The 13458-nt window shown below is 36.8% G+C and overlaps 2 protein-coding genes across 2 annotated transcripts; both read right to left on the reverse strand.

Moving 5' to 3' along the window:
• Window positions 1–481: 481 nt before the first annotated feature.
• On the reverse strand, window positions 482–1864 carry GCK72_023502 (uncharacterized protein; the record flags this gene model as incomplete). Its single annotated transcript, XM_003102518.2, has 6 exons — window positions 482–622; window positions 670–800; window positions 1085–1163; window positions 1214–1432; window positions 1681–1738; window positions 1788–1864. 6 exons carry the CDS (start codon window positions 1862–1864, stop codon window positions 482–484), a joined length of 705 nt encoding a protein of 234 aa, XP_003102566.2.
• A 5125-nt stretch (window positions 1865–6989) lies between these two features.
• GCK72_023503 (uncharacterized protein) lies at window positions 6990–13458 on the reverse strand (the record flags this gene model as incomplete). Its single annotated transcript, XM_003102570.2, has 13 exons — window positions 6990–7127; window positions 8353–8505; window positions 8976–9137; window positions 9186–9345; window positions 9395–9599; window positions 9650–9968; window positions 10146–10271; window positions 10888–11059; window positions 12005–12135; window positions 12184–12285; window positions 13008–13113; window positions 13258–13357; window positions 13407–13458. 13 exons carry the CDS (start codon window positions 13456–13458, stop codon window positions 6990–6992), a joined length of 1926 nt encoding a protein of 641 aa, XP_003102618.1.

Below are 13458 nucleotides of genomic sequence, written 5' to 3' on the forward strand. Positions count from 1 at the left end.
AACAAAGTCAATTAGTGAGAATACTCTCCCGGCTATATTTTAGATCATCTCCATCATTCATTCACGTTATTCTAAGAACCAATTCAAATCATTTATCATGTAGACTGTATGCCTCATGAACAGTAAAAATAGTGTTTGCCATAAATTGTTCATCTTAATGGCAAAAAGAATAATGAGGATGAGACGACAAAAGAAATAAAGGCCTTGAAGTAAATGAGCACTCATTTTTCATACGGCATAAATGTGATTCGGGCTTTCAGTGCTTCTTCCTAATTTGTTTTTCACTTTCTTTTAAGTTTGGAACAAAAAACCTTTCGTGACCAATTTATTCAAACAAAACAAATGGAGAAGGGGCAATTTGATGGAGGATAGATGATGAAGTTCTACTCATGTACACACAAAATATTCTAAAAAGGGAAGGACGACAATACTTTACTGGGAAGTGCAAAGCGAGACATTTTGGCAATGCTCTGCTTTTTATCTAAAGTTGTTCATACTCGTCTTGTGGGTGTTCGAGGGCGAAGTATTCGTGGTAAAGTTGGTATCCTATGGAAGAAATATTTGTGAGAATGAGGATACTGGTGATGTATGTTGTGACGACATCAGCAATCAAGTTATCCTTCTGTAAAAATAGCAAACCAGATTGAAACGTGATAATGTAAACCTCACATTGACTATAATTAACAGAGATGAGACAAGCACGAAGTATGCGACAAAATGGTATACAAAACCATGCATCAGTTGGTTTCGTTTGGATCCAGTGTAGAGAGAGAAATTGTAACCTCGTTCACGTTGCCAAGCTGAAAAATCAATATTTCATCTAGTGCAGTTTGGCAGTTTTTTCCACATTTCTATCAAGAATAGTTGTATAAGATGGGATTGAACTGTCTCATTGTTTCAAAGTAGCACACTAGCATTTGTGCAAGCTTTGTGATAAAATGATCTACAAAAGTGCTATGAAATAAAAATGTCACATCATATTTTGTGGAAACTACTATGATTAAGTTTCAAACAAATATCGAAATAGCTTTACACAGACAGGAGACAATGAATTTTTTACATTTTGTCTTAAATAAAAACGTACTTCTGAAATGACACAATGTCTGCAATGTGTTAGCAGTCATTGCCAGAGCAGTTCCAATAGACAAGTACATCCGATTGATCTCAAATTAATTGTATTTGAAATTATTTTTAAAACGATACTCAAACTTACATCAAAATCCATAGTTGCAGCTCGTCCCGAAGCCGTGAGCAAGAAAGCAACAAACAAGAGGAACAACACAACATTGGTTATTCCAACTGTGATTATTTCAGTCAATCGTTTTCCTGGAGTAGCTGATCTGTCGTATTGAAAAAGCTCCAAATGGTCTGCAAAGATTCTAGTTGCATCGGCTACTAGCGTCAGACTGTTGCCAAGTACTCCGATGGTGAGCTGTAAATAAAATGAAAGTAAGTTATTTTTTATTACAGTGCAATGTATTAGTTTTAAATTCAATTGTTCGTAAAAGTTATTAACAAATAAATTTCAAAATAAATTTTATTTACGGGAGAGTCAAAAGTTTCAAATTCTTTTGCTTATTTATGCATTATGTAAACATAAGTAGAAAAACTTCTTCTCAAAGCAAATTTATCATGGAAAAATAAACAGATTTTGAAAAGATAAAACATTATTAATCTTACCTGGGCAATTACTACAGCCAATGTATAATACGTGTTCAGTTTTTCCAACATGCTCTCTCTGAATAGGACAAAATGACAATGAAAACAAACGATCGGTTAAAACAAACCGCTGCTGATAAGAATGGGTTGAATCGATTCGAATGCGAGGGATATCTGGTTGCGGGTCAAACATGTTTTCTTCCATTGCAACTCTAAAATGAATGATTTATTGTTGTGGCCAAGACAAATAAATAATCAGTTCAACAGTACAAAGATTGACGACAAAATGAGTTTTACTTGAAAAGACTATTTTAACTTTAGAGAATAAGAGTCCATTTCAAAACTTGTTTACAGAAATTGAAACAATTAACTGAAAAAACTGACCGAGATACCACGATAGCTCCGTATTCCTCTGACTGGTCTTGCATAATGCAAAAGTTAAGTTTTTGAGTAAAAACACAACAATTCAGGAATGGTGTGCTCAACCAACCAATCTTATCAATATGTACACGCGAATAGCCAGTCAGCGACTTTTGACGTATAGTTTTATGAAAGACTGGGTAGCTCTGTCTATGTATCAGCCATCTATAATCTAACACTAATCTTATCTTTCTTGGTTATTTAAGCCACAGGGAATTGTTTTTTAGCAGAGAGAAAAATATTAGTTAAGTGACAAGACCGAAGAGAAAAATATGAAGGAGGAAAATGTTGAAACCATTTTGTCTAATCAGTTGACCACCACTCACTTTGCTCCTCTTATTGACTAGAGACTATAATATTTTTGTTTTGTACGTTATGGACTGTTGTGACTTGTGTTTTCAACGTGCCTGGAAAATATTACCCTCTATCATGTTTCGAGAGGATCGAGATAGTATGTTTCTTTTTTTTCAATTTCCAGTAGAATTTTTCAGGTTTTGACAGTTATAAAATGTTTTCGTGTTTTTTCTTTTTTTCGCAAATTGCTTTCCATGACTCGACATTGTTCTCTCCTCTCCTCGTGAACTGTACTGTATTTGATAGTACCCAATTCTGCATTTTATTAGCATTATTTCTTATTTATTCAGAAATGTACTATCCATCTCCTCTCTACTTGTGCTCTGTTCTTATAACCAACAATAATATTTCGTGAGAGAAACTTTGAGATGACATCGAAGTGGACAGTTAGATACTTATGATGATGTTTTACTTATTCGCCAGCACCCGACCTGTCTGGGTACTTAGGATCTAGTTCATGAACACATGTCCTTGGAAGAATACCCAGACTCTATTGTGCGTCTTCTCTTCATTACGCAGCGGCACCTCTTTTCGGCATCCAACACAAAACCACGAACACACTTCAATACTCAAACAATATGATGAGACCGGAAATGATATAATGGAGTGGTTTCGATCAGAAAAGTTTAAAACTTGACAATTCAATTGACATACTTTTAGTCTTTTGTCATTCAAAGAGTGAATCCGCTGGAGATTCATAATCTATATTCTGCATTTTTATTTAGCTAACTGTGTATGGTCAAATATAGAATATAGATAATTTATTGTTATCAGCTGGAATGCAAACAATGGTCACTGTTCTGCCCATCGAATGTAGGTATGGATTGGTGTAGAGGGGTAAACATGGATAGATGGACGGCACCTATAGATGCGAACCGCTGATAATCGTCGTTGTTAAACAAGCATTTGTGAAGACACTCAGACGATGTAAGTTACGTTTATTTTGATGACTGGAGTTTGACAAACAAAACATGATTTCAGTTTTCAACATAATTTTTACTTGAAAAAGCATAAATGAAAACGGTAGAATCCTAAAACCTCAGATCCATTAGCCATCTTAAGTCTTCCGTACGGTCGTCTCCATCTTAACTGCCATATAATTATAAAAGAAGAAGACGAGGATGAGAAATAATATCCGTACAATTATCCTCGCAGCTCTCATTTTTCGCCGGTGTGCCGACCACTCGCACGCACACAATGCCAATCGGCAGGTGTTCAAACTGAAATTTGAATGGCGATGACCCTGTTGTTGACAAACTCAACGCATCCTTTTCGTTTCTCACCAGATCCGACCAAAAAATGAAAAAAGAAGGGTGAGGGGAAGAAACGGATCGAAAATTTGCAGGAAGAAAACAGTGAAACCCATTTCAAGAAAAGAAAACGCCATACGAAAAATTGGAATAGGGTCGTAAATTTCGTGAATTTCTATCAAACCTTCCATTTTACCCTTTACCCAACATCCAACCAACAATTACGTTTTTCACTTTCCGGAAGCTAGAAAACTTTTCCCGAAGTGCTGACAGAAATAAGAATACGCAAGGAATTTAAAGAATCACATATTTCGTTTTTGTCTTCTCATACTTTTTTGCCTGTTAGTATCTTAAATATCATCGAACGAATAGACACACCTATAAGAACTTTTTGCCGTCGCTCTCTCTTTGATTCAAGATTATAATCTTCCCCATCTTTCACTGCGCGTTGAACACATTCTTTTTTCAACCCATTCTCTTTTCCAACCCATACGACCCTTACTATATCGATAAGCATTTCTTTGTTTGCTTTGCTTGATTGGAGGTCCATCAACACTTCCTTTACCTGGTAAACAATTTTCTTTTTCTCGTCTTCTCTAACGATACAAGCAAGCCACGACGTGTCATAAATAGGCTCCGCCTTCCTTCGTTTCGGGAGGCGGCCGATGCGAGGCCAGGCACCACCACTTACCATTCATAGTGTGTATGTGAGCGCGTCCTCTCCTCGTCCTGCCTTTCTGCCATTGCTTCTTTCGGTGCACTTGTTGTCATGCACACTCAGATTGCTGACTTGTGAGCAAGAGCTTCTTGTATTCATATTCCCTGCCTAATTATGTATTCTTTTGGTAAGTTTAAAACAATCCACCGTCCGCAGTTTCTTATGATGTGCTCCGAGCCAACATGTGTTCGAAGCACCACGAGAAGCTGCAGATGGAGTAGTTTGTTCCATTTTGCAAAAAACTCTAATGTTGAATTATAGGGAAATCAAAAACAAAAACTGAACAGACACTGATAAAAGCAATATTTTTGTGTAATTTGGAACAGATACTGGGAAATTTGACAAGTATATTGCTGAGAAAGCGCGCTACTGAAGAAAAAATGGGCGTACCAATGAAATTTGAGATATCGGCATTCAAACAATGAGTTTTTGAAAGAAGTCAATTAGCCAAGACATTTGAAACATTTTGAAACTTGGTTACAATAAAGTTTAGAATAAACTTCAATATACCGTCGTTAGCTTTGAAATGTTGAGGAATTGGAATGCTAATAATTTGTTTTTGAAAAACGATATAAATCAGCTTTTTTTTCAATGTTCGGCTGATACATAAAACATTAGTCATTATTCATTCACAGGTTTCTTTTTCATGAGAAAAATGCTATAATAGACTAAAAGCCTTCATTTCGTTCGATCAGATTCGCCCAAAGACAACAAGTATTTCAAAAATCTCTCAATAGAAATCTACGTTTTCTCAGCTCTCACATCATTAGCATTTCACGAGAGAAGGCGTAAGGAGAAAAATGAAGCCAATAGGCAAAGCCGACATGATGTCATTCCGACTCAAATTTTCATTTGAAGGAAACGAAGAAGTATATTCATTCTGTCGTTACTTCCTTCTCGAGTTTAACAAAACAATGATTGAGAGCTCCTCGGTGTGATTTTATATAGGAAATCTTCTTTGACAACCTAGGCTGATGTCATTTCGAGACCAACAATTTACCGATCCATTATTTGCCGTAAAGATGATATCTAAAAAGACGTGGAAACGACTAATTTATGCGTTTGGATCCAATTCTATCCAAGCCAAACAATGGAAAAGAAAAAAGAAAATGTGCAGATATGAAATTGGTAGAAAAAGTTAATAAAAGAGAGTGGCTTCGTAATTTCTTATTCAGTTTCTCCTTCTCTTTTCCCCATCCTTCTCGATACCAACAAAGAAAATAAACTCAGGAGTCCAGTTGAATAGAAACTAGTAAGATGAAGTATAATGGAAGGTAAAAGTTTAAATCATGACATCAAACAGCTTTCGAATACAGGGATGATTTTAGGAAAAATGAATTTCAAAAATACAGGGAAAGTCTGACATAGTTAGTAGAAATATCAAGACTACTGTTCTGAAGGTAACCCAAACCGTTTCAAATGTGAGCACAGAATTTGGTCAATCAATTCAAATTTCTTCGTTAATTCAACACATTGGTTTGAACTGCTCAAGTGTGCTTCTTTTCACTATCAAAAACTCGTAGGATTTTTCATTTTTTGCACATACTAATTGAGTAAGAACTACTGACGCGACGTTTGTTTCATTTAATGCTACAATGGTTACTCTAAAAAATAACCCTAAGCATTCTACTGTAATATTATCTTTTTTTTTAATTTTGCACATAATTTCAAGCAAATTCAAAAACTTCTCTGATTAACTTTTGCTTCATGCATTTTTCTCGTCGCTCAAACTTTTCGATCCCAAAAAAGCAAAAATCTCTGCAACAATTTTTTTTCATACCATCTATAAAACGGTTCCCAAACAATCTGCAATTCGAAACTCATACAGAACGCAGTCACCGTGTCGGACTACACCAAAATGAAGTAAACATGAGGAACATTTGAACTTTTTATATTTGTTAGTTTACCGGAAATGAAAATGAAAATGACAATTTTTTAAAGAAACAAAACATTCGGGGGTGATACGAGGCATGGGAATTCTTAGGAACAGGTGAAAGGCATGAAAAAACTAGCAGAAAAATAATAAAAATAAAGATCTCAAGTAGAAATAGAAAATAGAAATTTAAAAAGAAGAACGGAGGCGGGAGAAAAATATTTAGATAGTTATAGCTTGTCATGATGAAAATTAAATGGTTAAGGGACGGTAGGGAGTTTCCAGAAGACTAAAAATAAACATTACAACTCGATCAGTTCGTTGCTATTCCAGGAATTTCTCGTATTTTGATAGAAGAAAATTTTGAAAAAATCGTTACACATAAATCAGTTACAAGACCATATAGAACTCTTTTGATTATAGTTTCAACAAGAAAAATTATAAAATATTGATAAAGTGCGTGAACGAGTTTTTGATTGAGATAATGCGCAAGAAAAGGCAGGACGGAAAGAAACAGTTGGTATTTGATTGGTGGCTGAGCAGATGAGGGAAACAGAAAACTTCGCAGGGGAAACTTTTATGGAATTATGAGATCGAGGAATGAATTGGGACTATGTTTGGTAAGCACCGTTTGTTGTTACTTTTTGATTTTATTGAACCAGAACCAAACTATATTTGTACTAAACAAAGAAAGAAATAAACAAATTCTAGATGTTCAAATCATCGATGTTCTTCCGCTGGCGGAAGCAGCACGACTTGATCGAACTGCTGGTGCTTTAGCTGAAGTTTTTGGTTGTTGTGGGTCCACACCAAGGTGGGAAAGGTCATGGAGAGATTTTGTAACTTCGATGTTCTGAAATATTAGAATTGGATAAAAATAGAACACAAGACGAGATAGTGTTAACTGAAGTATAGGAAATATTAGAACTTTTGATTTAGGGGTGTCACTTTTCAAAAAAACTTTTATAAAACTGGATAATATTAATCAGCTCTGGATTGAAACTGTTGTTTTAATCACTTCTCTGCCCATATAAGTTATAGTTAAATTGAAATGTTTTGCAACTATTTTCAAACGCTTCTAGCAAAAAAGAAAAACTGGCACTACGGAAAAAACTGTTGCTCAAAAAGAAAATCAGTGTAATCTACCACTGTTAGAGAAAAAATAAATAGTTAGAGCATCATGCATGCTATAAAATCAAAGACAGAATTGTGTAAAGATAGGAGGAAAACGAAAAGTGCTTTTGATCAAAAGTTTCATAGGGAAAAGAAAAAGTTCATATCCAACAAGTGTTTCTAAGTGTGTCAACAGTGTGTAAACGTGTATTGGGGAAGAAAATCGGTGATGACGGTGTGCCGAATATTGAATTGGAACAGAAAACTTACATTGAGTTGAAGTGTGGCATGAAAGGTGCAAAACTGGGGAAGAGAAGAGATCGTTAACCAAGTTGATTTTTTTTGATCTGGTAGGTGAAGAGTTTTTGATTGTTTTGTTGGGGTGTTTTTGAAAAAGTAGAAGACACGTAGCAATTGGTGATGGCGGGGGGTGTTTGTAGACTCGGTCGATATTCGTAAAGTGTGAATGGTGGATGATGGGATCGAATGGGGAGTTTCACAATCACAAGTCATTCATGTTTTATCAGCGTTCGGATGACCCGACTCCTGTAACCGAAACCACAATTAGGTACATTCCCTCTCACTCTCTTTCACTTCTTCACTTTTTTCACTCTCTCTCTCTCATTTTTGAAGCTGCAACACGTGGAAGCACAAATAAGGAGAACACTTAAATGAAATGAACATCATGTGGGGAAACAAACCGAAGAATATAAACAAAGATGCAAGAGACTTTCCATCTATATCACAAGTATGCTCTCGATTATAATAAAAAACACAGAAAAATTAAAAATAAATATATAAAACTACTTGGCATCAGCATTAGGCTCAAAAGTGCACAGAAATCAAAGGAAGCGAAAGTTGAGAGGAAAAAGCAATAATCAGAAATAGGACTTGAGATGTGTGAGTTTTCAGTGTTGTAATTGGACGGAACTGAGAAAGAAGTGAATGGACCTGGTGTCACTTACCTTTTTTCGAAAAAGGCGGGAAAAGAAGCCAGGTTTACTGGTACCATTCTTTCGTTCCTCCAAGTTGATTCCGTCGGCGCGCAGGTTCCATACAAGAATTCCATCATCATCGTAAAATGTGTTGAGCTCAGCAAAGCACTCAGTTTCAATCATCTGAAATAAATACGGGTGAAATTTTAGTCCTCTCTTACAAATTGAGTAACATTACAGTGTCTGCTCAAAATTCAAAGGTATTGTCGACGAGGTTAGATATATTGCAAGTACATAGTGTTTATTTATGCATCCCTGACAATATTTTCAGTCAGTGTCGAAGAAAATCTATGATGACATCAACGGTAATCATGTTTTAATGACATACTATAACAATGTCGTAATGTACGCACTTAAATATTGTTCCTCAATCTCTTAAATCCTCTAAACAAAATACGAGATGTGTCCCGAAAAACAATTGCTAGTCCCTCCGCAAAGTCGGAATCATTTTCTGTACTTTTCCCTTCTTTGGAAATGATGCTCAAAAAAGAAGAAAGCGGAGGCGAAAAACGATTTCTCAATTGTCACGAAAGAACAAAAAGAGTTTTAGGAAGAAGGGAGCTCAAACTTTTTTTTTCTTTTTCAAGACGAACCTCGCTTTGCCAAGGAATACTAACGCATCCAGTATTAAATTTTCCATAGAATTGAGTATCGGTGGCATCGAGACGGACTCCTTTCACGGTGCTGAACTGTTCGATGTCCAGAACATCTTTGGCGTAGACAGCTCGCGGGTCAGGGCAGAATGGAGGTGTTACCTGTACAAATAATTCATTATACATACATTTTGATTACTTATTCTCAACCTTTCCGGCTTCCATCTTCTTCCACGGCACTGGTTCACGACCAGTCACCGTATCCGCTGTGTTGAAAAATGGATGCGCTCGAATCTCTTCTGCGCCATCTTCCGGTCGTCCAACTCGTCGACAACCAAGACGGAAACCCGGTTCTTTGTGAAGCAACCCTCTGAAAGAAGAAGAAACAGTGGAATGAATGGTCGAAAGTGATCACTGACCGACAAAGAGTTCGAGCGGCTTCACTGAACTTCTCCGAATATTTTTCTTGATCTTCTCGAACTCGTCGTTCCACTTCCTCTCGTTTAACTTTTTCTTTTCGTTGCCGGAATGGAGCTTTACCCTCGATCATTTCGTATATCAGACATCCAACACCCCACCAGTCCACACCATATGTATACCGTTCATTTTTCACTATTTCTGGAGCTGAAAAGCAAAAAATACGATAAAACTAACATTTTCAGAGTTTCACATACCCATATAGCCTACTGTTCCTACTCGTCCTTTTATAGGTTCATTATCTTTAATTTCTACTGCTAGACCCAAATCGGAAATTCGAACATGTCCAAAATCATCGAGTAAAATATTCTCAGGTTTGAGATCCCGATACAAAATCCGTTCACTATGAAGATGTTGTAAGCCAAGAGTGATCTCCGCTGCATAGAATTGCACTCTCTTTTCATCGAACCCGCCAGGCATCAAATTGTACAAGTGAAATTTCAAATCTCCGCCATTCATCAGTGTTAACACAAGACATAATGCATCTTTCGTCTCATAGGCGTATGCAAGACTCACCTGCAAAGAAAAGGATGTTGATTAGAGAAAGGTCGCGTTATTCGCTTTTCATATTTGTGATTCTTTTATATTATCCGACCTCTCTTTTCTATGTCCTCTTCTTCTTTCTCCCAAAACAACATGTCAAAAGATGCATTGGGAAAAACTAACAAATGAAAAATGAGAAAGAAAACATACGACGAATGGAGAGTTAATCCGTTGCAAAATTTGTTTTTCGTTTAGGCTTAATGTTTCAGCATGTCTCTTCTTAACTCGCTTCTTTTCCAACTTCTTCAATGCATACATCTTCCCCGACGCTCGGACCTGAAAACAAAAAAAGCGGACATTGAGAAACCAATCATTCTGAAGTGATTGACTCTATCTTTTCATCTAACCCCACAAATATTCTCTTTTCGTCCCTTCATTTGATTAATGACTCAATATCCGGTCCTTTTCTTGGGGTCGGAAATTCATTTTTCCCTTTTTCCCCAGTTAGATTGGTAGTATGGATAGAGGGCAGTGTGCGTGTGGAATAAAAAATTCAATTTGTCAGAAGCCGTCATTCCATCTATCCACCCCATCTCTCTTTCTGTTTTCTCAATTTCTCCTATCTCTTCATTTCAGCTTCTGTTCTAGAAGACAACAATTAATTTATCAAGTTTTTTGTGTGGTTCGATTGACGACTTGCTATCATTTTATGACTGGAAAACTAAAACTTAGAATGGGGCAATAAAACAAAGGCACTACCTTTCAATGGAATCTATTCAGAGTAACGGGAACCAAATGAAAAATACGTTGGGCTTAATATTATTAAATATTCTGATCTACAAATTAAAATAAAAGAGTTGGAAAGAGGCATAGAACAGAATTTAGCGAAACAATGCATTTATATTCATTCATGCCCAGAAAGACAATCTGTGGGGAGAAAAACTGTATTTACCTGACACGCGCATACTTCTCCAAATCCACCTTTGCCTAATACTCGATATAACCGAAACGTGTGTTTATCCACCGGCCTTTTTTCCAACCATTTCCATTGCAGAAACCGATAAAAGTATACTGATTCGACAAATTCTTTAAAAGGCTCTTCCGCCAGATAGTCGCAAGTGAGTCTGAAAAAAGATGAAATTCAATTTGTCAATTCAACACAAGTTTGTTGTTGGTGAGGGCTCTGTCTATCCTTAGTGCATTTTCATCTACTCGTTTCACCGAGCCAACACGCAAAATTTAGCTTTTCCTTAGGCTCATCTTTCTATCCCCATGAGCCGAAGAAGGCAGAAAAACGCATGAACAAGGAGAGAAAAACTGGACAATGTGATGTTCAATACTGTCCTTTGTGCCACTGTTATTTTTCATGAATGTACACAACGCACACACATAACTATCCTTTAGAAAGCCACTGGTTCTGAAATTTCGGGGCCCGAAGCTTCCTGCAGGCTGAAAAGCGGAGAGGAGAGGGGAGAGATACGAAGAAAAATATTTTAGAATATATATTGAGGACTTATATTATAGGAGACTCCTCCAAGATGTGTCAACAACTCTGGAAGACGGAAAAGTGGCAAAATAACTGAGAATACCTATTTTGCTACACATTACAACACCCACATTATAGCCTGCTGATCCAATATCATGTAGTATGTTTTGTTGCGGTTTTCAAAAAGATCTGTCATCCGAAATTGCAGTCTAGACAGAGTATAAACGCGGGACAACATTTTTCTCGCAACTTTTGTACATCATAATGATCTAACTATTAAAAAATGTGTAAGTTGTTATCATTGGGTTTGCGACGCGTTATCAGTTAACAAGATAGTTTCCGGGAATGAGTTGAAAAAGGAGTAATGTTACGTCAATTATCATTTACGAATTGTGTCATACGACTACTGATTTTTCTTGGTTTACCTATCGGCTTTTGTGCTTCTTTATCTCATTGGCACGAACCAACAATATCAGATTGCTATGATATTTACCAAATGAATTCAATACTTCATAACAACAGACTCAGCAGTCAGAAAAATGTGTATTTTCATATTGGAGAAAAGCAGAAGAAGAAGTCTTACCTATATGGCTCCGTAAATATATCACTCCTCGGCTCGTCGTCATGTGTCGCGGAGTCTGCCGTAGATATACACGTTGATATTACCTCTTCACTCAAAAACGAGCACCAAATCTCCTGCTCGTCTTGTGAACACTGAAAACAAGATGAGGGCTATGAGAAGACTTGATAGTTTCCACTAACAGATGGATTATCCTCAGGTTTTGAATGCAGCAAAGATACGATAGCCGACGCAAGGTCCCTCCTCGATTGACCATCATCATCGGAAGTTTCATATTCTTCTACCTGGAAAAACAGAGTCAACATTCTGAAAAGGGTTACTGTAGCTCTATTCAAATTTTTATTTTGCGATTCCCATTTATTTTCTATTGAGCGTTGGCACCATTGTCCTGAAAAAACGATTCCTTTTGTGGGCCTTTGTGAATGGTCCACCATCTTCTGTCTTCAACTAACGAACGCTTTCAAGGAAAAAGCCCGAACCGTGAAACAACCCCTCATAAAATTCTTCATTGCCTTTTTTTCCCAATCCTTGCCCAATCTCATTAATTGCCTTCTCAAATGAGAGGGATCCCTTTTTCGGCGCCCTTTTTGCTTTTTCCTTGCACCCCCTTCTCGTTTTCACGCCCTCTAAAACATCCGGAAAATCATCGTTACCCATCCAATTAAAAATAGTTTCTCAGTTTTCGTTTTGTCATTTGATCCGAAAATGGGCAAAAGAAGAAGATGTGAGGACCCTAGAATCGAAGACATCTCCTAATTAGTACGGATTCATCAAAAGCGTGAACTTCCACGCATATCCTTGTCAGCAAAGAAGTACTACGGAGCACAGGCAAAAATGCACATGCACACATATACAAATACACATACACAGCCGCAAAAGAGCCGCTTCTCATCCTCCCATCTCCAAACTACGCCCGCCTTACTAATAATAAAAAATCACGAGTCTGGGAAAAGGTTCACCTGATGGGATATGAGCCTCAAAATTTTCAGAAAATCCTATTCCTCACCTTGGTCTGAAATTGACAGCATTGATGGTACTGCGAGTTGGTCGCCTGGCAGAATTCGTGAAATAGCAACTTGCCGATAGGTTGCTTCTCAACGATGAATGCATAACTGAAAGGGTACAACAAATAATTCATCGTCTTTCAACATATATGTGCATTTCCGGTTTTAGTCTCACTATCGGGAGAAAACTATACATAAGACAACTAAAAATGAAAAAAACAGGAGAGAGAAAAGGATTTTTTCAAAACATACCTCAATTCAATTTCAGTCTTTAGAGGTAAACATTCTGTATAGTGTGGGAACTGTAGATAATTTTTCCACTTTTTGCTTTTTCCCTTTTTTTGGCCACCACCTGCAATTTTTGTTTGGTGTTTATAATTTGAAGGATTATTTCAACTCACTTTCTCTTGCTTTGATATAGACCGTATTAGCAACGATATTTTCAATCTCCAT

The sequence above is a fragment of the Caenorhabditis remanei genome, chromosome X, assembly GCF_010183535.1.
Source record: "Caenorhabditis remanei strain PX506 chromosome X, whole genome shotgun sequence".
Lineage (NCBI taxonomy): Eukaryota > Metazoa > Nematoda > Chromadorea > Rhabditida > Rhabditidae > Caenorhabditis > Caenorhabditis remanei.